This window comes from Artemia franciscana, unplaced genomic scaffold (assembly GCF_032884065.1).
Source record: "Artemia franciscana unplaced genomic scaffold, ASM3288406v1 Scaffold_289, whole genome shotgun sequence".
NCBI classification, from domain to species: domain Eukaryota; kingdom Metazoa; phylum Arthropoda; class Branchiopoda; order Anostraca; family Artemiidae; genus Artemia; species Artemia franciscana.
Window position 1 is genome coordinate 727,146 of NW_027063627.1, and position 27,229 is coordinate 754,374.

General features: G+C 35.1%; 1 protein-coding gene across 2 annotated transcripts in view; it reads right to left on the minus strand.

The window, feature by feature from the left end:
- LOC136043074 (DNA mismatch repair protein Mlh1-like) overlaps positions 1-27,229 on the minus strand; it is a 97,675-nt gene that overhangs the window by 42,969 nt on the left and 27,477 nt on the right. For both annotated transcript variants that reach the window (XM_065727997.1, XM_065727996.1), the window contains exons 4-7: positions 26,606-26,869; positions 15,656-15,925; positions 9,739-9,899; positions 4,598-4,824 (exon numbers count right to left, since the gene is read on the minus strand). In XM_065727997.1, coding sequence (XP_065584069.1) covers positions 4,598-4,824; positions 9,739-9,899; positions 15,656-15,925; positions 26,606-26,869 — 922 coding nt within the window. The remainder of the gene's footprint in view (positions 1-4,597; positions 4,825-9,738; positions 9,900-15,655; positions 15,926-26,605; positions 26,870-27,229) is intronic.

Genomic DNA, 27,229 nt, shown 5'->3' on the forward strand with positions numbered 1-27,229 from the left:
ATTTCTTTTTTTTTAATAATTCTAGAAAATCCAGCACCCCTTCATGAAAATTCTCTTCCCCCATGAAAAATTCCTCCATGGAAAGATCTTCCCACGTAACCAACTCCACCGACCCCTCATCCCCCCACAAGAAAAAAATCCTCCCTGAAAACGTCTGTATACTTCCCAATAACCAATACTATATGTAAACAATGGGCGAAGTTCATAACTTGCAGCCCTTCCCCCGGAGATTGTGGGGGAATAAGTCGTCCTCAAAGACATAGTTATTAGATTTTTTTACTATGCTGAACAAAATTGCTATCTCAAAATTTTGATCCTGTGACTTAGGGAAAAAAATGAGTGTAGGAGGGGCCTAGTTTTTGGTCACTTAAATAGGGCACTAGAACTTTCGAATCAGCCCTCTCACAAAATTATAGGACCACTGGTCGATACGACCACCCCTGGGAAAAATAAAAAAATAAAAAATAAACACACATCTGTGATATTTCTTCTGGCAAAACATTTAGAATTCCACATTTTGGCAGATAGGAACTTGAAACCTCTACAGTAGGGTTCCCTGATAGGCTGAATCTGATGGTGTGATTTTCATTAAGATTTTATGACATTTAGGAGGTGTTTCCTCATTTTCGAAAACAAGGCAAATTTTTTCAGGCACGTAACTTTTGATGGGTAAGACTAACTTGATGAAACTTATATATATGAAATTAGCATAAAAACCTAATTCATTTGATGTATCTATTGGTATTAAAATTTCGTTTTTTAGAATTTCGGTTACTATTGACCCGGGTTAACACCTTAAATTAGGTATCATTCTCTCAGACCACACTACCTTTCTATGGCGAACAAAATTAACGTTAAAATGGGGATAGATCCATTTATTTAGACAGTGAAACCAGGTACAAAAGTCTAGATATTTTGATCACATATTCAGCGACCGTCTGTATATGTGATCGAAATATTGAGGCTTTTGTACCTGTTTTTGTTGTAAAAAAAATGGATTTAGCCCCATTTAAATGTTTATTTGTTCGTTAATTTATTTTAGAATAAAAAAAATATTTTGAAATAGGGAATTTTGAAAAACTTTAAACTTTGGCAAAGAAGAGATATTAATTAAAAAGAAATTTTTCCGAAAAAGCAGTTTTCTACAGAAAAGTGAAGGCCATATTAAACTTAAGATCAGAAAAAATAGAAACCTACAATAACTTAAACTCGAATCAACCAGAAATTATTATTAAAGAAAAATGAAACCCAAAACGAACAGAAATTAAATAAACAATCATAGCAAAAAGAAATACAACAGGTATTAATATTAAAGAATAAAACGTGTAAAGCTTAAGTTAAATATGCAAAACAAGCTTAAAACGAACAAAAATAGTTGAGGCCTGAATGAAACCCAAAATGAATAGAAGTTAAATAAACAATCATATCAAAGAAACAAACAATAGTTACTAATATAAGTAAGTAGATAAATCTTAAAGCGAGTGAAGCTTAAATTGAATATGCAAATCCAGCTTGAAACGAACAAAAATCTCTACAAAGAAGAGTTCGGCTTTTGCCACCTTCTTCCACTGTAAAAGTCTAAAACCTACCGCATCATTGGCACTTTACTGAAAACGAAATATATCACAAATATTTCTTTTTTACTTATTTCAAAATTGAAAGTAAATATAGAAATTACAGTGAAACAAAATTTTTAACTGATGAGCTTTCAGCAACTAATATCATTATATATCAAATGTTTAGTTCAATTTTATTGGTTCTTCCCAAGACTGTTCAAGACAAATACAGCTTCACTACAAACAAGAGTTTGGATACTGCCCCCATCAAAAACTGTAAAAGTCTAAAGCCTACTACGTGATTGGTGCTTCACTGAAAAACGAATTATATCACAAATATTTTCTTTTCCAGTTATTGCAGCTTTGAAAATGAAAATAAAATTACAGTGAAATAAAATCTTGAACTGATGATCTTCTAACAATTAATAGCATTATATATCAACCATTCAGTTTGATTTTATTTGTACTTTTCAAGACACATATAGTTTTTTTTATTTATAAATTGAAGTTATATTTGAGTTATATCATTTATGAAGTCTGAAAGTAAAGCTTTGTATTGTTTCCTCACAGTCAGGATTGGGAGCTATCTCTTATAAGGGGTGCTGCCCTATGTAAGGATTTCTGTTCTTAATTTTTCTAGTTCATACTTTAGCTTTGAAGCTGTGGGACCGTGTTATGTGTGTTCTCTCCCGCGTGTTTAAACCGGAGTATTTACAGTGGGGAGTTATTAACCCAGTAGTTTTAGATCATCGTGTTAAAGACGTATTCTTGGCTCTTGAAAGTATCAACAGCGGCAAAAAGACGCGAGTGGCTGTGGAAGGCAGGAACCAAAAGGCCAAGGCTGCGTTTTCTGTTCGGTGTCCGTCAACATTGTAGTGCTGCCGCCAAACACCTAACGTTGAAAATTCCCTCTACATATGAGGAAGACGTGCTGTTCCACATGAAATTCCTACTTCATTCTCTGAGAAAAGATCCTCTTACCATAGAAGGCACAACGTGTCACACACCAGTTGCCAATTGGTATTTATGCAGGAAGAGTGGCGTCTGATTCAGTTTTAAGATGGACCTAAAGGCCTATACGACCAACGAGTTGACATTTCTCTTCGTTGCCAAGGTTTAAAGTTTTTCAAAATTCCCTATTTCAAAATAATTTTTTTTATTCTAAAATAAATTAACGAACAAATAAACATTTAAATGGGGCTAAATCCATTTATTTAGACAACAAAAACAGGTACAAAAGCCTCAATATTTCGATCACATATACAGACGAGCGCTGAATATGTGATCGAAATATCTAGACTTTTGTACCGGTTTCACTGTCTAAATAAACGGATTTAGCCCCATTTTAACGTTAATTTTGTTCGTCATAGAAAGGCAGTGTGGTCTGAGAGAATGATACCTAATTTAAGGTGTTACGTCGAAAATAAATTAACAGTTTGGTAAGAACTAATAAATTAAACCGAATATTGGATATATAATAATATTAATTGCTGGAAGCTCACCAGCTTAAGATTTTGTTTCACACAGGCCGGATTTAAAGCTTTGACGCCTCTAGGCCCAAGCGTTTTCGCCGGTCCCTTTTTGCAAGATTTTTGGTCCAAAATTTCAGGAATAGTGAAAGCCGCAGGGCCTAGTCGGCCTACCGGTAAATCCTGGTTTGGTTTCACTGCAATTTTCATTTTATTTTCAATGTTTTAATAAGAATAAAATAAAATATTTGTGATTTAATTCTTTTTTGTAAAGCGCCAAATACGTAGTAGGCCTTGTACTTTCACCGTTAGAGAAACGGGCAATAACCATAATCTTTTTTGTAGTGACGACACACTTCAGTATATAGACCATACTCCCTGAAAATGACCGCGGTCTAACAGCCAATCCTTAATCCAATTATTAGTTGTGCTTGAATTCTGTTCTTCCAATTATTATAGTAAAAAAAAAGTTAAACTAATTTTGCAGAACTTTGTAGCCACTTAAGTAATAGAATGATTATTCTAAGTAATGATAATTGTCTTTTCCTACTATTAATATACGCACACGAGTCACCACCTCATTATCGAAGATTATTGACAATACTTTTTCCAATTTGGATTTTTCAGCTCCAAAGTTGTTATTATAGATGTATCAGTCCATTTTGGGATTTCAACAAGTCTTGAGGTTTGTATTCCCCCAAAGCCAGCACCAATAAGTTCCAAAGAGTCCAATACCCGTCTTTAGCCAGAATAACATTCAAGGGTTTAAGCAGGAAATTGCAGAAGTCGGTTGGAATAATTTGGTCGATCTTACGGATGATATAAATATGAGTTTTCAAGGATTTTATGATATGCTGATTTTGATAATGACATAGGCTTGCATGATGGCTCATTCGCCATCAAGGAAACAGAATCCTAAGAAACCATGGCTGTCACCTAGCTTGTTACGTTGTATTAATAAAAGAGATCAACTTCATAAGAAGTCCATAAATATGAAAATGATCCAATTTATTCAAGAATTTGTAAAAACAATAGGAATGCCCTTAATAAACTACCGAAAAATGTCAAAAGAAATTTTTCGTTAATAAATTCACTGAAACTTTTGGTAAAAACAGTAAAAATAGGACTTTGGAATTTTTCAGAAAATAGAGACTTTCTTAGGAACCACAGTGATTTTAGGGACCATTAGAGGCATTATGGACTAATGTACGACCCGTGATATCAGCCTGATGAACCAAGATTGATATTATAAATTATAATCACATTAATTTCAAGAACTTTCGTTAATATATTTATTTCACAATGTTATAATGATAAAAAAAATCACTTAAAATATATATTGCTTTCAGTAAAGCGTGAAAGACAATCGCGTTATAATTGGGGTACAAGAGGGACGACTTACAAGCTAATATATCTATTAATTTCTTTTCATTTTGAGTTTGAGTTGAACAGTAAATCTACAGCAAATTTCAAATACAGCATTTAGCTTCTGGTTTGACAATTACTAAGGGATGTAAATACAGTCGTTACATAACAAACCAAAAATAACAAAAGAAAAGAATAAAACCTTACTTGAGTAACAAACGTTCGAGAAGATGAGTGACCAAGCAAGACACTTTCCAATTCCTTTTGTATCCTTTCAACAATTGAGTCTTCGTTAAGAAATCGGACTTCGTGCTTTGTAGGGTGAACATTAACGTCCAATGTCTGTGGCAGAAGATCTAAGGCCATATAAACAAATGGATGAGCCCCCTTCGGTAAGATCCTTGCATAAACCAGTTCAAGGGCCCTTTTCAAAGCTGAAACAGAGGTAGTTTATTTGTTCAGTTGACTCAGTACAGATAACTGAATACGTAATATCAGCATCTAACTTGGGTTGATTTACCGTCTACTTTATTAAATCAGAATGTGGACTGATAAGGATAAGTAATAAAACGCAAAAGCACCGAAGTGTCAAGTAAAAAAGATAGTTACACTGAAGCGTTTTTCAGAACTATCTAGCTAGTGTTGTAATGTAAAGATATTTTGCAAACTAAATCATTTGGTTAAGAGAGACGTGCAATTACAAATCATCATTTTGATGTAAAACAAACTTTAAAAAAATAGAGAATCCAAAAACTGAATTTGTTTCCCAGTGAATTTGGTTTCTCTACTCTGCTAAAGTCCACCAAAACTTGATACCCAGTTTCTGCTATTTGTATCTGACTGCCGTTACACTAAATCCCTCTTAGGACAGCAAAATTTAATCACAAGAATTAAGAAAAAGGCATTATCAATTAAATTAAAAAGTTGAACTACCCAAATAGCATTATTTACCCCTTTTTTTACTTAGATCTTAAGTAAAGCAAAACTAGATGGCAGATAATTCTTTTTTCCAATTTTACCACCTCATTTCATATTATCTTTAACGCAAATACCAAATACCAAAATGCTTTCACATCGTTGAATGCATTATTCTCCGTTAATGCGTTTCCATATGATTAGCGGCTTGTAACATCATAAGAAAAAATTTCAATAAAACAATTACAAGATGAATTCAGTCAATTTTTATTCAATGGAAAAACTTCTCCGAATACTATAATCCTATTTAAGTACATTTTAACAGGAAGCTAGTCAAATTGGCTTCTTTAAAAATGAAATTTCCTTTCTCTACAATTTTTGCTTCTTTTCATTAGTTTTTGGTTTTAATGAATCTCAATTCCTACAGAAATGCTTCTTTATTGAATATTATAATTTGCTTTTATCACCACAGGAAAAGAACCAATTGTCAATATTAATGATCACTTTTTTATAAATGACGCTTCCATCCATTGTGGAATTAATCAGATGTATTGATCCATTTTCAGAACCAGTAAATTTCTGGCATCTGGATGAACGATGCTTCTTTTCATGGCCTTTTCACAAGTAATCCCGAGCTCCTTGTACTTGGAGACCTTCCAAACTCAGTGTAAATAGACATGTCGTGTTTGAATAAAGTCAAAAGTTCGAATCATTCGAAATCTAAGATATTTATTATATGTTAAATGGACCAAAGTAATTTTTCTCGTTTCAATTGCTTCTAACTTTTCATTCGAACATTTCGGGAAAAAATCGTCTGAATATTTATAATTTACGAAAAATCCAAATAGGCATCATCTTGCAGGGGGTTGCTACGTTATATTTAGAAAAAAAAATCTTCCAAATACCCAGATTTTACGAAGAATTCAAATAAGCATCATCTTGAAGGGAGTTGCCATGTTAAGTTTTGAAAAAAATAGCCTGAATATCCATATTTTACAAAGAATTCAAACAGGCATCACCTTACAGGGGCTTGCCATGCTAAATTTTGAAAAAAATGTCCAAATATCCATATTTTACAAAAACTTAAAATAAGCATCATCTTTCACGGAGTTGCCATATTAAGTTTTGAAAAAAAAATCGTTCGAATATCCATATTTTACGAAGAATTCAAATAGGCATCATCTTGCAGGGGGTTACCATGTTAAATTTTGAAAAAAATCGTCCGAATATCTAAATTTTACGAAGAATTCAAATAGGCATCATCTTGCAGGGGGTTGCCATGTTACATTTAGAAAAAAATGTCCGAAAATCCATATTTTACGAGGAATTCAAATAAGCATCATCTTGCAAAGGGTTGCCATGTTAAGTTTTGAAAAAAAATCATTCGAATATCCATATTTTACGAAGAATTCAAATAGGCATCATTTTGCAGGGGGTTGCCATGTTAAATTGAAAAAAAATCGTCCGAATATCCTAATTTTATGAAGAATTCAAATAGACATCACCTTGCAGGGGGTTGCCATGTTATATTTTGAAAAAAAAATGTCCGAATATCCCTATTTTACGAAGAATTCAAATAGGCATCATCTTGCAGGGGGTTGCCATGTCAAGTTTTGAAAAAAAAATCGTCCGAATATCCATGTTTTACCAAGAATCCAAACTGTCATCATCTTGCAGGGGGTTGCCGTGTTAAATTTTGAAAAAAAAATCGTGCGAATATCCATGTTTTACCATGAATCCAAATAGGCATCATCTTGCAGGGGGTTGCCATGTTAAGTTTTGAACAAAATCATCAGAACATCCCCATTTCACTAAGAATGCAAATAGGCATCATCTTGCATGGGGTTACCATGTTATATTTTGAAAAAAATCGTCCGAATATCTAAATTTTACGAAGAATTCAAATAGGCATCATCTTGCAGGGGGTTGCCATGTTACATTTAGAAAAAAATGTCCGAAAATCCATATTTTACGAGGAATTCAAATAAGCATCATCTTGCAAAGGGTTGCCATGTTAAGTTTTGAAAAAAAATCATTCGAATATCCATATTTTACGAAGAATTCAAATAGGCATCATTTTGCAGGGGGTTGCCATGTTAAATTGAAAAAAAATCGTCCGAATATCCTAATTTTATGAAGAATTCAAATAGGCATCACCTTGCAGGGGGTTGCCATGTTATATTTTGAAAAAAAATGTCCGAATATCCCTATTTTACGAAGAATTCAAATAGGCATCATCTTGCAGGGGGTTGCCATGTCAAGTTTTGAAAAAAAAATCGTCCGAATATCCATGTTTTACCAAGAATCCAAACTGTCATCATCTTGCAGGGGGTTGCCGTGTTAAATTTTGAAAAAAAAAAAATCGTGCGAATATCCATGTTCTACAAGGAATTCAAATAGGCATCATCTTGCAGGGGGTTGCCATGTTAAGTTTTGAACAAAATCATCAGAACATCCCCATTTCACTAAGAATGCAAATAGGCATCATCTTGCATGGGGTTGTCAATTTAAGTTTTGAAAAAAAATCGTCCGAATATCCATATTTTACGAAGAATTCAAATAGGGATCATCTTACAGACGGTTGCCATGTAACAATTTGAAAAAAGAATCGTACGAATATCCAAGTTTTACAAAGAATCCAAACAGGCATCATCATGCAGGGGGTTGCCATGTTAAGTTTTGAACAAAATCATCGGAACATCCCTATTTTAATAAGAATTCAAATAGGCATCATCTTGCAGGGGGTTACCATGTTAAATTTTGAAAAAAATCGTCCGAATATCTAAATTTTACGAAGAATTCAAATAAGCATTATCTTGCAGGGGGTTGCCATGTTACATTTTGAAAAAAAATGTCCAAATATACATATTTTATGAGGAAATTCAAATATGCATCATCTCGCAGGGGGTTGCCATGTTAAATTTTCAAAAAATCGTCCGAATATCTATATTTAGAAAGAATTCAAATAGGCATCATCTTACAAGGGGTTGCCATGTTATATTTTGAAAAAAATGTCCGAAAATCCATATTTTACGAAGAATTCGAATAGGCATCATCTTGCAGGGGGTTGCCGTGTTAAGTTTTGAAAAAAAAAATCGTTCGAATATCCACATTTTATGAAGAATTCAAATAAGCATCATCTTGCAGGGGGTTGCCATGTTAAATTCTAAAAAAAAATCGTCCAAATATCCATATTTACAAAAAATTCAAATAGGCATCATCTTGCAGGGGGTTACCATGTTAAATTTTGAAAAAAATCGTCAAAAAATCCAAATTTTACGAAGAATTCTAATAGGCATCATCTTGCAGGGGGGTGCCATGTTATATTTTGAAAAATATGTCCGAATATCCATATTTTACGAAGAATTCAAATAGGCATCATCTTGCAGGGGGTTGCCATGTCAAGTTTTGAAAAAAATATCGTCCGAATATCCATGTTTTACAAAGAATCCAAACTGTCATCATTTTGCAGGGGGTTGCCGTGTTAAATTAAAAAAAAATCGTGTGAATATCCATGTTTTACAAGGAATTCAAATAGGCATCATCTTGCAGGGGGTTGCCATGTTAAGTTTTGAACAAAATCATCGAAACATCCCTGTTTTACGAAGAATTCAAATAGGCATCATCTTGCAAGGGGGTTGTCATTTTGAGTTTTGAAAAAAAATCGTCCGAATATCCATATTTTACGAAGAATTCAAAAAGGCATCATCTTCAAGGGGGTTGCCATGTTAAATCTTGAAGGAGCCCAGACACTTATATATATCATGTTTTTTAATTTTTTTTAACCTTCAAAATCCGGTTAACGTTGATTATTGGAATTCCCAATTAAATAGTTGCTTTCACATATTCAGCACCGTGACATTCTACCAGATCAACCTCTACCATCAAGAATGAGAAAGCAAGATAAATTAGTTCCCATTAAAGTAAGAACAAACCGATATGGTAATTCTTTCGTCCCGGTTTTCGTCAAAATGTACAATAAGAGTTAATATTTATAGATTGATTTATATTTACAAGTGTAGTTTGATTTTGAATATGTTGTAAAGAAACACAAATCAGCGATAGCTGTCAAGTTTTTGCTATTAAACCTATCTACTACTACTACTTTTATATACCTCTTTAGAATGGGAATTATCCAAAACTGGAGATCTGCTCAGCCCTTGAAGCTGACCAACTAAACAAATAAAATGACCATTAATGGCAAACTATTCGTTTTAGTTAGTTTTTTTTTTAGAAATTATTGAAAATGTCTGTCTAAAGTGGACTATATGTTAGCTTAGCAGCCCTTTTGACCGCGGCATTTAATAATGATTGCTATTAATTTTAACAATAGCATCATCACAAACATTTTGAGACAGCATAAGCAGTATTCCAAGACTTCTGGCAAATAGACGACAAATTAGCTAAAAATACGAAAAAGTGCCATAACTTACGATTGCAATCAACCAAGCGATTATTAATAAAAAGGATAAAAACGAACTTCTTTGTGGAGTAGCTTGGTTGAGATGTATAGCCTTTTACTTTGAAGTCATATTTCGAATCGGAATAATTAATTTCCAATAGTTCTCTGGCAACCGATCCTCCATAAATGATCCTGGGAAAATTACTCTGATTAACACGAAATACAGGGATAAAAATTCACAAATTTTAAACAGCATGGAACTTAAAAGCAGCTTAACAAATAACATCGGAAAAAAATTTATTACATTCTTGTTCAATAAAAATGAGTTACGAAATGGTCATCACACATAACTTGTGCAAACGATAAGGACTTTTTTTGATCACCCGAGAACATAGAGACTTTTAACTTGTGATAAAAAATTTTCAATAGTGAAAAGGCTGAAAAGGCTCTATAGCCTTAATTCGATCCCTTTCATGCCCACTGATATCCGAAAGCTCGGACAATGTGCAGCCTGTGCAAGCTTAAAGGAATACTAGGTATATACATTCTATATGTTTCTGATTAAAGTAGCGGAAGATAGAAATGCTTGGAGTGAATATAGATAAATCACAATTCCTAGAAACAGGGCCGTATCCAGGATTTTTTTCGGAGGGGGGACGAAAAAACTTTAAAAAATGCATAAAAAATTTGTTTATATTCTTTTTTTTACGTTTTTGCGAGTCAGACAGAAATTTCGAGAGGAGGGGGCCAAATCCCCAAAATCCCCTCCCCCTGGATACGGTCTGACCTAGAAATATGATACATATTCATCGATATAATTTAAGATTCTATCTATGAGCCTAAACAGGATGGTAGGGCCCTGACTCTTATCACAGTTGTTTTTTTTTTCTTATAATCTCTCACATTTTCTATATGCTTTGCTTATTTTTGGCATTTTTTTTTGCTAGTCGATATCAATCTTTTGAATTTTAAAAATTCAATTTTATGAAGTCCATACAAAACCAACAAGAGCTAAGAGCTCATATGGCACTTGTGACGAGGACAGAAGAACCAAGAGCCAAGACCTCATATGGCATGAGCTCTAGCAAAATTCTAAGAATCAATAGATTGATCTAAAAGGAAAATCAGAGGCTTAAAGGCCAGTCGGGATTTAGAATAAGAGCTCTGAGACACGTTCTTCTAAATATCAAAATTCAATAGGATCCTATCACCCAGTCGTAAGTTAAAAATACCTCATTTTTTCTAATTTTTACTCTCCCTTCAGCCCCCCAGATGGTCGAATCGGGGGAAAAGACTATCAAATCAATTTGTGCAGGTCCCTGACACTCTTAACAATTTTCGTCGTCCTAGCACGTCCAGAAGCACTCGCCAAAACACTGGACCCCCCTAACTCCCCTAAAGAGATCGGATCCAGTCCCATTACGTCAATTATGTATCTACGACATTTGTTTATTCTATCTATCAAGTTTCATCCCGATCTCTCCACTCTAAGCGTTCTCCAAGATTCCCGGTTTCCCCCTCCAACTCCCCCCGGAGTCACCAGCTCTTGTCAGGATTTAAAATGAAAGCTCTGATACATGAGTTCCTTCTAAATATCAAATTTTATTAAGATCCAGTTACCCATTCTTAAGTTAAAAATACATCTATTTTTCTAACTTTTCCGAATTATCACCCCACCCCCAACTACCCCAAAGAGAGCGGATTCAGTCCAACTATGTCAATCATATATCTAAGACTTGTGCTTATTCTTCCCACAAAGTTTCATTCCGATGTCTTCACTATAAGCGTTTTCCAAGATTTCCCGTTTCCCCTACAACTCCCCCAGTATCACCGGATGCAGTCGGGATTTAAAATAAGAGCTCTGAGACACGAGGTCCTTCTAAATATCAAGTTTCATGAAGACCTGATCACCCATTCGTAAGTTAAATAAACCTCTTTTTTTATTTTTCCTCTCCCTCCAGCCCCCCCCCCCCAATATGGTCAGATCAGGGAAACGACTGATATCAAGTCAATTTTTGCAGATCCCTGACACGCCTACCAATTTTCATCGTCCTAGCACGTCCAGAAGCACCGAACTCGCCAAAGCACTGGACCCCCCCACTCCCCCAAATATAGAGGATCCGTTCCAATTATGTCAATCAAGTATCTAGAATTTGTGGTTATTCTTCCCATCAAGTTTCATCCCGATCTCTCCACTCTAAGTGTTGTCCAAGATTTCTGGTTTCCAAGATTTGTTTCCCCCTTCCAACCCCCTATGCCCCCGATTCTGATTCGAAGTGAAAATGGAGCATTTGAAACATGAGATCTTTCTAGATATCAAGTTTTATTAAAATCCGATATTCATTCGTAAGATAAAGATACCTCAACTTACGTTTTCCAAGATTTCCGCTTTCCCCCTCCAACTTTCCCCCCATGTCACCGGATCAGGTCGGGATTTAAAATAAGAGCTCTGAAGAACAATATCCTTCTAAATATCAAACTTTATTAAGATCTGATCAGCCGTTCGTAAGTTACAAATACCTCATTTTTTCTAATTTTTCCGAATTACCACAGACCCCCCCCCCAAATCTCCCAAAGAGAGCGGATCTGATCCGGTTATGTCAGTCACGTATCTTAGACTTGTGCTTATTCTTCCCACCAAGTTCCATCCTGATCTCTTCACTCTAAGCGTTTTCCAAGATTTCCAGTCCCCCCCCCAATTCCCCCCAATGACACTGGATCCGGTCGGGATTTAAAATAAGAAATTTGAGTTGTGAGGTCCTTCTAAATATGGAATTTCATTATGATCCGATCACTCCTCCGTAACTTAAAAATACCTCATTTTTTCTAATTCTTTCAGAATTAACCCACCCCCCAACTCCCCCATCCGTTCCGGTTATGTCAATCACGTATCTAGGACTTGCGCTTATTTTTCCCACCAAGTTTCATCCCGATCCTTCCACTCTAAGCGTTTTCCAAGATTTTATGTTTCCCCCTCCAACTCCCCCCATTGTCACCAGATCCAGTCGCGATTTAATATAATAACTATGAGACAGAATATCCTTCTAAATATAAAATTTCATTAAGATCCGATCACCTGTTCTTAAGTTTTTTACGAAAATACCTAGTTTTTCTAATTTTTCCGAATTAACCGTCCCCCCCCCCCCAGATAGTCGAATCGGGGAAACAACTATATCTAATTTAATCTGGTGTGGTCCCTGATACGCCTGCCAAATTTCATCGTCCTTGCTTATCTGGAAATGCCTAAACTAGCAAAACCGGGACAGGCAGGCCGATATAATTTGCGATCCCTATATGTCACTTGTATGAATACCAAGTGCCATAAAAAGAAATAATTTCCAAGCACAAACAAAAAAAGCGAATCAAAGAATCCTGAAAACTTTCATTTCGCCAAATGATTTGAAGAAAATACTATATATCGGCAATACGCAAGATAAAATAAAACATTTTGATAAAAGACTATCCACAAGCTATCCAAAAACCGAGTTTGCATTACAAATCAAATGGTGTTAAAATCAAACCAAGAATCCTGATCCTAAAGCGGGTAAATAACCAATAAGAATGAGAAAAACAATTGATAACTAAAAAAAGACTTGGTCAAAAACAGAAATAAAAAATTGAACTAAAAACTTACAACAACAAAAAGCTACAGCTGGAATTGTATGAGCAAAATGACAATCATAGGCAGCTGAAAACAAAATACACTTAAATGTTTTCACCTTTTTAACTTTAAAAAGTCCAAAATTATTAAGAGTCTAAGAAATTAACATTAGTTTATGCACACTAAACTGTCAATCCACATTCATTTGTTGTTGTTTTTTGTAATCTTCGTTATGGCGGCTTTTTTTCGATATTATGAGAAACAGAAACATTCAGCTCAAAATGAGGATTGTTTACAGTAAGGTGTAAATTATGTTCTTGTCTTCAGAAGGCATGAAGGAAGTCAGCCCAAATCGTCTTAGTTTCAGCTCATTTTGAGTTTGACTCGGTTATTAATGATAATTTCTGTTCGTTTTGGGTTTCATTTATTTATTGATGGTGACTTGTGGTATTTTTAAGCTTGGAAAATCATTTGACTTTATCTCTGCTCATTTAAGGCTTAATGTAGCTCTTTACTTTTCTGTGCAAACTTATTTTGAGGAAAAGGTTTTTTGAGTTAATGTAAGAAGTGACCACAATTGTTGTGTCAGCGCACGATAAAAAAAGAGAGGAAGGAGCTGTCCGTCCTTTCTTTTAAGGTGGCGTGTGGCCTCAAAGAGGAAGGAGTATTTGATTTGACTTTCTTTGGAAATTATCTTAAGCAAACGCTTCTCGACTGACTCAATTTTGTTGCAAAGTTCACAAAGAAGATGCGGATGCCAGACCAGACATGCGTATTCCAAGAACGGCCTGACAAACGATAAATACAGAGGGAGGGAATGCATCCTTGGGTGATTGAATTTATTCACAATTTCAAACAGGACTGAAATGCATTTGCCTGTTTGATGATCTTTCCAAAACGTCTACCTAACTTGAGACGATTGGAAATTGTTACACCAAGGAGTTATACTTGTTTTACTAACATAACGGGTGAGATAGTGTCCAAAAAACGAGACTAGATTTCAGGAAGTTTATAGACATGATATTTGATTTAAGCATATTCACTTTCATACTTAGATTCTTAACTTCGTCCGGAACATGGGTTAGGATCCCAAGGGGGTCACTTTCGGACTCCCATAACATACTTAAAGGACCAACAAGTCATCCACATACTATGTGTATCATGTTCGCTTCGCTATTTTATGTTTGATGTCGCAGGTTTGGCAAGTGCACAACTCAACTGTTGTGCACAAATCAATTTCAACTCAGTTGAATCAACTCAGAATTTTTATCAACTCAGTGATAAAATAAATGAGGCTTTCTCTCAATTTATATTTTTGTAGCCAAATATTTTTACACAGATGAACTTAATTAAGAATTTTCGCAATTTTAATCATTTATCTAATTTTATCTAAACAGAAAAATAAGTTGGACATCAGTGTACAATTGGGCTATTGAGAAGAAAACATGTTGAGAAAACAATTCTTAGGTCATAATATTCAGAAAAATCGTAGTTTTTTTTAGGGTGCTTTCACTATACTTTACCCGAAACCGAATGTGTTTTCCGTTTTTTGATTTCGTCAGCTTTGATTCAATATACGGGTGTTCAGTTGAAACAAATGTGACGCATGGCAAAGTGCTTGGGAAATATATAATTTGGGCTACATACGGGTTTGATCATTGGGGGGGGGGGGGGTAATTTATAATGGAAGCACCTTCAAAATATGTTAACTACAATTTTCTGCACGTTACGAAGTAAGAATTGTTTTCTTAACAAACTTCCTTCTCAATGGTTCCAAATGTGAACTAAAACCATCAATTTGTTTGTTCTTTTTTTTTTTACCACGGCAAATATTATCTTTGAGCGCCAGGTAAGTCAAAGCATGAAAGTACTAGTTTCAGTTCTTAGGATAATAGTAAAACACCAAACCAAAAAATTTTTTTGTTGGCCCAGTTTTTTTCCTATCATATACCACGCTCGATTGCGCTTAAAGGCCGGTCTGTTAAGTAGAGGTTAACCAACTCTTTCAGATAAGTTACTACAACTATTTTACCACTATAACTGTTTTCCATTTGCAGCCTGAGCTACGGGGCCAAGAATACCTATTTTCAATGCACTATCAAAGTGGTCTGAAAAAAAACTACTCATTTAGAATATAAAGAGTTTCTTTTCAAGTTTCACACTTCGCTGTCGGCTACCACAAGATGATAATAAAACCGCATATAATTGGAAAAGTAGAAGGCCTTATACAAATAAAACTGTAGACAGATTGCATTTCTTAAACCCATACTGCCAATTCAAAACAGGTCCTGATATAAAAATAAAGAAAAGTGAAAAAAGGAAAATGAGGTGATATGCCAAAACATACCTGATGTTGTCGAGAGTAGTAGATCCCACGGATGTTTTCAGGTCATTTTGAATGTCACCGTACTTCTTCAGACAAAACCCAATGCTTGGATTATGAATAGAATATTTGCTCATAACATCAAATACTTTGTTTTGCTCTTCAGATGGACTTTTAAACATTTTCCTTCTTGACGGAACATTATAAAACAGATCTTCAATAAGTAGAGCTGTACCTTGTGTGGCAGCACAGGGCAATGGAGGAGAAGTCAGTTTCCCATCAATATAAGATGCCCTAAAATAATTTGCAAGCAGTTTTAAACTTACAAAATTTACTTTAAATACACTCAAAATCAGTACCATAAGGGTTAAAAGGCTCAAAGCCAAAAAATAACAGTTTCAGTCCTAAATTTATTGAACCGATAAAATTCATATGAATTTCAATGATTACAGCACCCAAGAGTAATTGTATTAAATATGAAGCTACTATTTTTGTAGGGAATGTCACAAGGACAAGACCCTTGCAATGAGGGTTCACATACAAAATAAAAATTGCAAAAAAGACTGTCATCACTAAAAACTTGCATCTTTCTCCTACAAACACTTGTGTTGTATCGTGATTCTTACTTTTAAGCTACTTCACAATAGCGCCATGCTAATCCTATGAGTCCCTGACAACTACGAGCAGGATAACGGGAATACAAAGAAGTTTAAAAAGCTCCACCTCACTAAGCATGTGGGTTCCAACCTTTCTGTGTAGTGAAAAAATATATTTTTCCTACTGAAAAAGACCCACTGCCGGCAGTATAGACACAATTCAGTAAATTCTCAACAAAGAGTGTCTTAGGCTGAGCCGAAGGAAAATTAGAACCGGAGAAAGACTTGCCTATAATACCATTGAAAAAAAATGTGCCTTAATTGCGTTAGTTCAGTTCAGATTGTGCTCTCTTGGAAAAAAGTTTTAATTCTGAGATGTATGTCAGAAATGGAACTCTAATGTATCAACTTTAACGCAGTCAGAGAATACCTCCTATCGTTACTCCTATAATTAAGTTTTAGCCAATTCCTAATCAAGTCATTGGGGCTAAGACTTCTTTTGGTAGATAAATAGTATGTGTCAATGCTATAGGAAAGTTTTATGCAACCATTCACTGAAAACAGTGAAAATGACAAGATATTGTTGCGGTTGCACAAAAGAAATAAACCAACTACATGCAGAAATTAAGCGACAATCATAGCGTCAAAGAGCAAATCTCATCTCACACATAATTCTATAATTTTACAGAAGAGTAAAAATAAGATTTAAGGCTGCGAATAAAAAAAACAGTTTTTTTTAAAGGTTTGAAATTCGGAAAAAATTATTCTAAAACCCCAATTAGTCCCCATTTTGCAAACTTTTTTTTAGTATTTTTTTTTAACATTTTTGTTCATTTATGAATCTAGAACGACCAAGAAATTGAATTCCAGACGATTCACATAGGTCCATCTTCCGAAGGCTACCTGGATTCTCTGCCAGAAATTTAAACCAATCAAAACATACTAAATTTTTCAGGTCAAAACAGGCATGATAATTTATAACTTCATTACTAGAAATAGTTGCAACAAAATTACAATCCTAGTAAACTGAGAAAAGAGCCCTGTGTATCAAGTTAATACATAATCAAACAGTTTGTGGTAACGAACTGCAAGTAAGGAGCGACAAGGCCCAATAGTAGCCGAAACTCTAAAAAACAGGAATTTTGATACCAACAGAAATATAACAAGAATCGGCTTATTATGGTGATTCCAAATATATAAGATTCATTAAGTTTAGTCTTACCCATCAAAAGCTACCCGCCTGAGAAAATTTGCCTGATTTTCGAAAAAGGGGAGAAACACCCCCTAATATTCAAGGGTTCTTAATGAAAATAACATTATCAGATCCAGCGTATATGAGAACCCTATTACAGCAATTTCAAGCTCCCATTTACAAAAATGTGAAATGTTGTAGTTTTTGCCAAAAGAAAGATCACAGATACGAGTTTATTTGTTGTTTTTTTCCAGGGGTGTTCGCATCAAAAAAATATTCCTAAAATATCGGGAAAGAGCTCATTCGAACGGAAATTAAAAGTTCTAGTGTCCTTTTTAAGTGACCGAAAAGATTGGAGGGCAAAAAGATTGGAGCCCCCTCCCACCCCTTTTTTCAGAGTCGTCCAATCAAAATTTTCAGACAGCCATTTTGTCAGCATAGCTAAAAGGCCCAATAACTACTCCTCTGGAGCTAACTTGACCCCCTACAGTCCCTGGGGAAAGGTCTGTAAGTTATAAATTTTGCCCATTGTTTACGCATAGTATTTGTTATTGGGAAGTGTTTATAAATTTTTCGGGACGGGAGGGGGTGAATTTTCTGATTGAAGATTATCCACAGCGAGAATTTTTCACGGTGCGGGAGTTTCTAGGGGATGGCAACTTTACAGGGGAAATTTTACACTAGGGGATAATTCCTGAATTTGCCAGAATTCTTATACGAATTTCTTTTTATTAACCTTACTTTCTCTTTCCTGACTCAATTTCGCATGTGGAGATTTTAAGGAGACTTGTCCGGAAATTTTCATCAGATTGGAGTTGTCAGATTATCATTCCGTAGGAGGGGGAATTTTTCAGGGGAGAAATTCGCCGTAGTGGAGTTATCCACGGGATAAATTATCCAGAGGGAATTTTCTACGAGAGCAAAAATAGACTGGGAAGGGCGGGTTATTTGCGGGAAAACTTTTGCAAGGAGGAACGGATTTCCGACATGATTTTAAGAAAGATCTTTTCAAATGAGTCTTTTTCAAACAAAAATGCGCTAGGAAAAAAAAATTTCCCCTGGTACCGTCTGTAAGAATTTTTTCGGGGGAAAATATCAGCTAGGATGAAATTGTCTGAGAGGAAATTTCCAACTAGGGGGGAGGGAGTGTATTACGTGGGAATAACTTTCCACGGAGGAATTGTCCGCGGGGAGATGGAATTCTTCATGGAGAGGAAGCCGGAAAAGTTTTTTTCAACTGAAAGTAATGAGCAACATCAAAACTTAAAACAAACCGAAATGATTAGTTATATGAGGGGGAGCTGCCCTATCTTCAATACCTCGCTCTTTACGCTAAAGCTTTACCTTTTGTCCCAATTCTTTAAGAACGACTCCTGAAAATAAGTATTTTAAATGTTCTAAAAAAAATATTTATCATAAAAAGCGAGGTTTTGAGGAGAGGGCAGCCCCTTCATATAAGCAATAATTTCTGTTTGTTTTACGTTTTGATGTTGCTCCTCACTTTCAGTTGAGAAAAAACTTGTTTTTGCATTGATCTAATTTTGAAAATAAAACAAATCGAGGGGAGGCAATCAGATAAAAAAATCACACACAAGTAAAGCAAAACGAGAAAACAAGCACAAGAGGCAAAAGAAAAGGAAATGGTATAGTATATCCCAGTGTAATTATAATTCAGTCCAAAATCAAAACTAGATGCATCATTCGCAAGTCCCCACATTCTGGCCATCTTCGAAACACATTTTGATTTTGGAAGTATATTAGCCAGTTTAAATTGGGGATCACTGGGGGCAACATAGGGGAGTTGGTGCCTTTCTATTTAAGCAGAAGAAAATGGAATTTCTTGGACTGAACATTGAGAGCACAAACGGGAAGCAAAATAATATTATCACTGAAATAATTTCTTGAGACCACCACTTTGTTTTTTTTTTTTGTTTTTTTTTTTTTAATCCCTTGAGATGCTCAAGACTCAGTATATCACGAAATAGAAAGAAGTTTAGGGTTTGAATAAATTTTGAAGCTTTGCAGGGCAACAAACAAAGTAGCCAAGAATTCTTTTTGCCTAGTTCTGATTACCTGTAGCAGTTGTAATTGAGCCGTAAATGTGTTAAGGTAGATCATAGAACAATATTTAAGACAAATTTGACAAGGGAAGGATATATGATATTAAGAATGGAAATAAAAACATTATTTTAGTCTATAAAGGCAGTCCAAATTATGAACAAGTACTAGGCGCAAATAACAAGAATGTTTCCGAAAAGACAAAACTTCATCAATAATCATCCCAACAAAACTAAATGACTTAACCCTTTTCATCCTATTTTGACCAAAAACTAGTTCTTCATTTCTGGTTTTAGTATCTACTAGTTTCTGGTTTATTTCTGATTCAAGTACCTTCTTTGAGAGCCCAGATAACACGAATCCAGTTTAAGTAAGTTTTGAGCCAACAGTTACAAGAAAACCACGTATTAGGGAAATTCACTGTTTTTCATTGGATTTTTAATCAGCAAGGATGGAATGACACAATAAACTACTGCTAAGGTTTCATCAGGCGATAAGCATCTTGGCCTTCCACAAACATAAATTAGGAATAATAAGGGCCCTGTGATTGCCCCCATAGACACCGATATCAACCAGTTTTTTAGGCCTTGATAGATGACCAGTTACGGATATCAACGTGAATTTTTTGACCACATAAGATAGATTTCAGTAATTCAAACCCTTAATCTCTTTTTGCTCCCTTAATAATTTTTCAAGTAGAAAACCGTGATTGATCGCGTCGATACCAGATTTTTCTCAATTATAGAATCATTAATACTTAGTAAAAGTGCGACAACGAGTTGGTCGGTTGATGACCATAACTGAATCCTGATTTGCTCAGATGGCCAAGATAGGTTCTTCGAAAAGGAATTATGTATCAACATAAAAAACAATTCGTTTTTTAATTAGTTTTTTTTTTTAATACCTTAGGTAAAGGAGAAAGAATAACTGTTGACCAATAATTACTTTGATTTTTCTTCTCCCGTTTTTTTAAATATTGCAATGACTCAAGACGACTTTCCGAATTATTTTCTACAAGTTCTTTCTCTCACTCTCCGTGCTAGCAATAACTCATGAAAGGACATTAAAATATCAATTATCAAATCTTCGTTTTTATAATTCACTTTAGAATTTTCAATAAAAAGTAAGGAATAATATTAAAACTTAAAACGAGCAAGAACTAAGTCATTTAATTACCCAAACCTACATGAACAAAAATTACCACGAAAAAAATAAATAAAACCCAATAATGACAATAAAACCATTATCTTAAAAAATAAAAATAAAGTTTGCTTAGTCAAGTCGAAAATAGAACGAACAGGAATCGACACAAGTAAGAGTGAGGCTACCGCACCTTCAAACCCTCTAAAGGCTAGTGTCATTTGCTCTTCACAGAATACAACCTGCACACGAGCAACGTGTTTTTTATTTATCATGACCTCAGCAACAACAGCACAAATCTGAATAACAATCCTATTTATATGAAAGATGAAAAGAATTCCTTAGAATAAATCCATTCGTCACTTCCATTTTAGTTTTACTATTCTACAGCCAGATTCCCCTTTGCCACAAATTATTCTTGTTAATTCCATTGCGTTCAAAAATCGGAGGGGGGCTCGTTGTATTGGTAATCAGAAGTTACTGTGCCCTTTTTAAGATTCAGAGCGATCGGAGGGCGGATACCCCCCCCATAAACACACACACACCTCGTGTTGCCCCTAAATACAACTTATAGAAATTTTGAGATGGCCATTTGTTGTCATAGAAACTTCAAAACAGGCTCATTTGATTGGAAACTGAAGGGGCTAGTGCCCCTTTTAATAGTCAAAAGTGATTGAAGGGGAACTAACCCCCCCTCACACGCCCACCATTTCCCGAGACACATCCAATCAAAATTTTGAGATAACCATTTTTCCAAAGCACTCAAAAGGTCCGGAAATTATGTCTTTGAGGATGACCCCCCCCCTTGCCACCACCTCCAGGGAAAGAGTTATAAGTTATGCCCCGGGGGCATATGGTTTTTATACAAATGGGTGGTCGTGCAAACTTCGGAGGGGCTCACTGGATTGGAAATCAGAAGTTCTAGCACACTTTTTTAGATTTTTTAGACACTTTTTTAGACTTTTTTAGACACTTTTTTTAGAAAGTGATCGGAGGGCGGATACTCCCCCGACACCTCGTGTTTTCCAAAATACATCAGATAGAAATTTTGAGATGACCATTTGTTGCCATTGAAACTTCAAAAAAATAGATTATTCGATAGAAAATTGAAAGGGCCTTTTTTAATAGTCAGAAGTAATTGGAGGGCAACAAGCACCCCCATGACCATAAATTCCCAAAACACATCTAATCAATTTTTCAGAGTTATTTTGCTCAGCGCAGTTGAAAGGTCTGGAGATTATGTCTTTGAGGATGAAGCCCCCTCCCAGAGGCATCAGCACAAGGGTTATAAGTTATGACCCGAGGGGATATAAGGTTTTTATGGAAAAAGTGGTCGTATAAACGCCGGAGAGGGCTCATTTAATTGGAAATAAGATGTTCTAGTTCCCTTTTTAAGAGTCAAAGTGATCGTGGGCAGCCAGCCCCTTCCCTTTACGTTTAAAAATTATGAGAAAGACATTTGTTCAAAAATAGTCCAAAGATCATATAATAACATCTTTGGTGTCGAAAGACCCTAGAGTCTGGGGGTAAGGGCGGTAAGTTATACCCCAGGGGCAGATAAGGTTTTTATGGAAGGTGTGGTCGTGTGAACTTTAGAAGAGGCTACATTAATTTGAAATGTATAGTTCTAGTTCCATTTTAAAAGTCTAACATGACAGAGAGCAGCCAGTCCCCCTCCCTGGCATTCTGTTTTCCCAAAACATATTCAATTGAAATTCTGAGATAGCCATTTTGTTACCAATAGTCCAAAAACCGTATAACAATGTTTTTAGGGTGGACACAATCCCCCAGAGCCCATGGGTAAGGGTTATGAGTTACGCCCAGGGCATATAAGGTTTTTATGGAAGGGATGGTCGTGTGAACTTTAAAAGAGGCTAATATGACTTCAATTGTGTAGTTTTAGTTCCCTTTTAAAAGTCTAAATGATGGAGAGCAGCTAACAACTAACTCCCCCTCCCTGACATGCTCTTATCCAAAAATATATTCAATTAAAATTGTGAGAAAGACCTTTTGTTACAAATAGTACAAAAATCATATAACAGTGTTTTTAGGGTGACACAGTCCGCCAGACTCCAAGGGCAAGGGTTGTAAGTTATGCCCAGGGCATATAAGGTTTTTATGCAGCGGGAAGTCGTATAAACTTTGGATAGGAGGGAGCTTGTTTGATGGGAGGTCGGAAGTTGTAGTGCCCTTTTTAAGAGTCAAAAGTGAATGGAGGGACATCAGCCCCCCCCCCCACCTAAGCCAATCATTCCCCAAGACACACCCGATCGAAATTTTAAGAGAGCTATTTTGTTTAGCATTGTTGAAAGGTCCAGTATTGGGGATGTCAAGCTCCCCACAGTCCTCAGGACAAGGGCTGTAAGTTAGGCAATTCGTTCATTGTTTACACATAGTATATGTTACTGAGACAGGTATGCATGTTTGAACTTTACTTTCCAAGAAGACGAAGGTTATTCAGATGCGTCTTTCAGAGAATGTTGAAGGAGTGTTGAACTAAATCAAAGCACGTTATGTGTATACAGATTGTCAAAAGGCCACAACACAGGAATAACTGAACATAATAATTTGGAAAATTCAGGAAATGATAAGGGATATGATCAAAAAGATATTATTTGCGTGGTATCAATACTATTACAATTACCACCACTACTACAACCACACTACTGCATTTACATTATTAAGAGGAAATTTGAAATAAATCAAAAGACGCTATGCGCATGCACATTGTCAAATAGCGTATCTAAAGAGTTGATTTGGGTATCAAGTTGAAACTTTCAGAGAATACTTAAAGGGGAAGATCATGTCACCAAAAGGCAATATGAGGACACGCCTGCTAATACTACTGTTACTGCTACATTTACTCCTACTGCAACTACTTGTAGAGCTAAGAGCAATGAGATGAGAATTTCAAGAAGTATATAAACATACAGGTTATCAAAAGGACATATCAATAATGTCGTAGCAATGGCTAAATGTATGTTGAAACTTCCAGGAGTTGATGAGATGGATGTTCAACTGACCAAAAGGCAATAGGTTAATACTACTACTGCTAGTAATACTACCACTATTCAATACTATTACTAGCAATATTAATGCTAGTAATATTAATGCCTCCCAAAAAATTTTTTTTTGGGGGGTGGGGAGATGAACTGAATCAGAACACATCCTCTGTATGCAGGTTGTCAAAAGGGTGTAACAGCAATATCTTAGGAACAGTTAGGTGTGTGAAGTTGAAACTAAAAGGGCTTGTTGTGAGGGATGTTGAACTAACCAAAATAAAATATTTGCATCCTAATGCTACTGCTTCTACTCATACTACTACTATTGTTACTATTATTACTACCTCTATTAACGCTACCGCCAATAAAGCTTAGGCTACTGCAATTACTTCCCCAGCTACTATTACTACTACTGCTATTAAAACTAAGCATATTAAGGCGATACATTTGGGATACATAGTAACTGTATGGAACTAAATCGAAACACACTATCCACACAGGCTGTCAAGCGAACACATCAGAAATGCTACAGGAATGGTTGGTGGTATGCATTAAGCTGAAACTTTCTGCTTGCGTATAAAGAGATGTTGAAGAAACCAAAGGTGCTATTCTCATACTGCTACTAATGCGGCTACAACTATTGCTACTGCGGAATCTAAGGGTACTATGGTGAAGCTTTTAAGGAATATTTAGGCAGATGTTGAACTAAATAAAAAAAAAACTATGAGCACGTGGACTTCTAAAAAGGTGACAAAGCAATATCTGGAAAACAGCTTATATCATTAATTTAGACCTTTAAGGATACGTTGTGAGGGATTTTGAACTAGCCAGAAGGATATGTATACTTTTAATACTACCACTACAGTTAATTTAACTAATGACGCTAAGGGATTTTCAAGGAATTTTTTGGGAATGGCAATAAGTTTTATTTTTCACGTCAACTAAGTGAGGTATAAAACTAAATTAAGCACTACGATTTTGTCAAGATTTTCAAAAGGGTCTATGTTGTTAAAAATTATTGAAAAGGCATCTACAGGATACAAATAGCAGGCCAAACCTATAAATTCTTTAAAAAACCAATAAGATTTAAAACATTATTTTCTTTTTTCACTGAAAAAGACTATGTCAATATAAACTAACAGAAGTTAATTCAAAAAATTTTTTCACAAAATAAATTTTTTAAAGAGAAGTAAAGAACCCTATTAAACCAAAATTGAGAAAAAACAGAATAAAAAAAATCTACCAAGCGCAGAACTACCACAAATCAGCATCAATAAATAAATGAAACCCAAAACGAACATAAATTACAATGAATAGCCAAGTCAAACTCAAAATGAGCAGAAATTAACATTGGGGTTCACAACCCAGATTCTTTCCTAAAGCCAGAATATAATTCGCACTTTACTGAAGACAAATTTTAAATAATTTCACCTGCATAATTTTATCAAACTAAAAATTATTAAGCTTTTAAGGAATACACATTCATTTGTATTTTTTCAGTAAAGTGCAGAATATTCTAATGGCTTTAGAAGGCATAGGGGTAGTGAGTCATGTAAATTTCTGCTCGTTTTGAGCTTGACTCGGTTATTTATTGTAATTTCTTCTCGTTTTGGGTTTCATTTATTTATAGATGCTTATTTGTGGTAGTTTTACGCTTGGTAGATTATTTGATTCTATTTTTGCTCAGTTATGGTTTGATGGAGTTTGTATAGTTTTTTTTTTTAACTTATTTTATGGAAAGTTTTTTTTTTAACCTATCATAAAAAGAACCAATCACAACAATACACACACGATATCGAAGGACGGCTTTGGGTAAAATGCAAAGCCAGCATGCGGTAGACCTTAATGCGGTACGCAATATTTGTGATATCTGGGTTTATTTCTAACACCAATTTTTGGATTGAATTTCCTGGGATTAATCACTCAAAATAGATAACCTCTATGGTAACTTGCTGGAGTCTACAAGTCAATTTTTCGGCTACTAATAGCTACCAAAAATACAAAAGTACTGTGATTTGTTTTAAATTCAATGCACTGGCACCTAAATCTACAATAGGAACTGGCAGTGGGCGGGCTGGGCAACCCATGAAAAAGAAAGAAAACCAAACAAAAATCCCCGAGGGGCTTAAACCACGATGCGTTTTCCTTCCTTTATCCTCGGACAAAATTCAGAATAAACTTATTTTTGTTTAAGTGAAGATATTGCTATCTATTGGCATATTTAAAGTGATTTAAACCACACCTGTTCATTGTAATATTTGTCACACTCATAACAACCATTGTTAGTCATTTCCTGCCAACACTAATATAAGTCATTTTGTCTTTTTTGATCCCCTGTCGATATAAAGTAGGACTCAGAGACTCCAACAAGCTCATTTGGATGCTTGAAACAAAAAAATTCTTTTAATAGACCCTTACTAGCCAGGAATGATTTATTCAATAATAAATTTACTATTTAATAGTAAATTTTTCAGTTTACCACAATTGAATAATTTACTTTCGAGGGATAATCTATTTTCAAAGATGTTAAGCAAAACACAAGGTAAGGATTTCTAGCAAATCAATGTTCATTAGTTTTACTATAAGAAACTCTTGGGCTATTGAATATATTAGGAAATCTTGTCCTACATACCAAAAAGAGTTGACGAACTTCCAAAATATAATTTATTCCTCCAATCATGGCCTAGACATTTAAATTTTTATAGGATTCCGGTTTCATGAGGGTGTATTAAGGACACCTTTCCAACAAAAGTGTATCTGTGAACGACGGAACAATTGCATAATTTGGGACCCTTTCCCTTGGGGCTGCCTGGGTCAACTCCCCCTTGAACCATATTTTACGAACGTTTAAATCATTCTGATTCATACAGATACTGTATACAAAGCAGACATAAAAAATTAATAAGAGAAAATCGCTCATTACTTAGAGACAGATTGCTCGTTACTTAGGCCCTGGCAGGTGAGAATAGCAGAATTTGAACCTAACCTGAATGCGCAAGGACTGTCCGTCGTTTTAGTAGTTAAAGTGAGATGGGCCACATGGCTGATACTTGCCAATGCTTCACCTCTAAAGCCGAAGGTTGCAATGCTTTCTAGATCTTCAAACTTGGATAATTTGCTGGTAGTAAATCTTTTGCAGACAATGTCTAAGTCTTCTCTGGCTATTCCACAGCCATTATCTTGAATCTGCAACAGCTTTAAACCTCCATCCTTCGTAGTAACTTGAACTGAATTTGCTCCAGCATCTAAACTAAAATATGGTTTTAATTTTTTTTTTTTTTTGCTGAAACATTCAGCTTTGTATTTAAAAATTATTTCCTGAACATAGCTCCCTTTTTTTCAAAATTGGCACCCTGGGATTTTCTGGTCTTAAAAACGATGAAGATAGGTCATGAGTTTGAGAAAATTCGTTTAAAGCCCTAATTCTGGAAAAAGTTCATGTGAGTGACGTCTATTTATACACATTTCAAAATCATAAATTACATAATTTTTTTCTGCCGAAGAGGTCGTTTCATTTTAGTATCTATGACGTATGCAAAGTTACACAATATGACACAGGGCTTACAACAGCTAAATAAAAAGACATCAAACAAGATACAGCAAAAGTCAC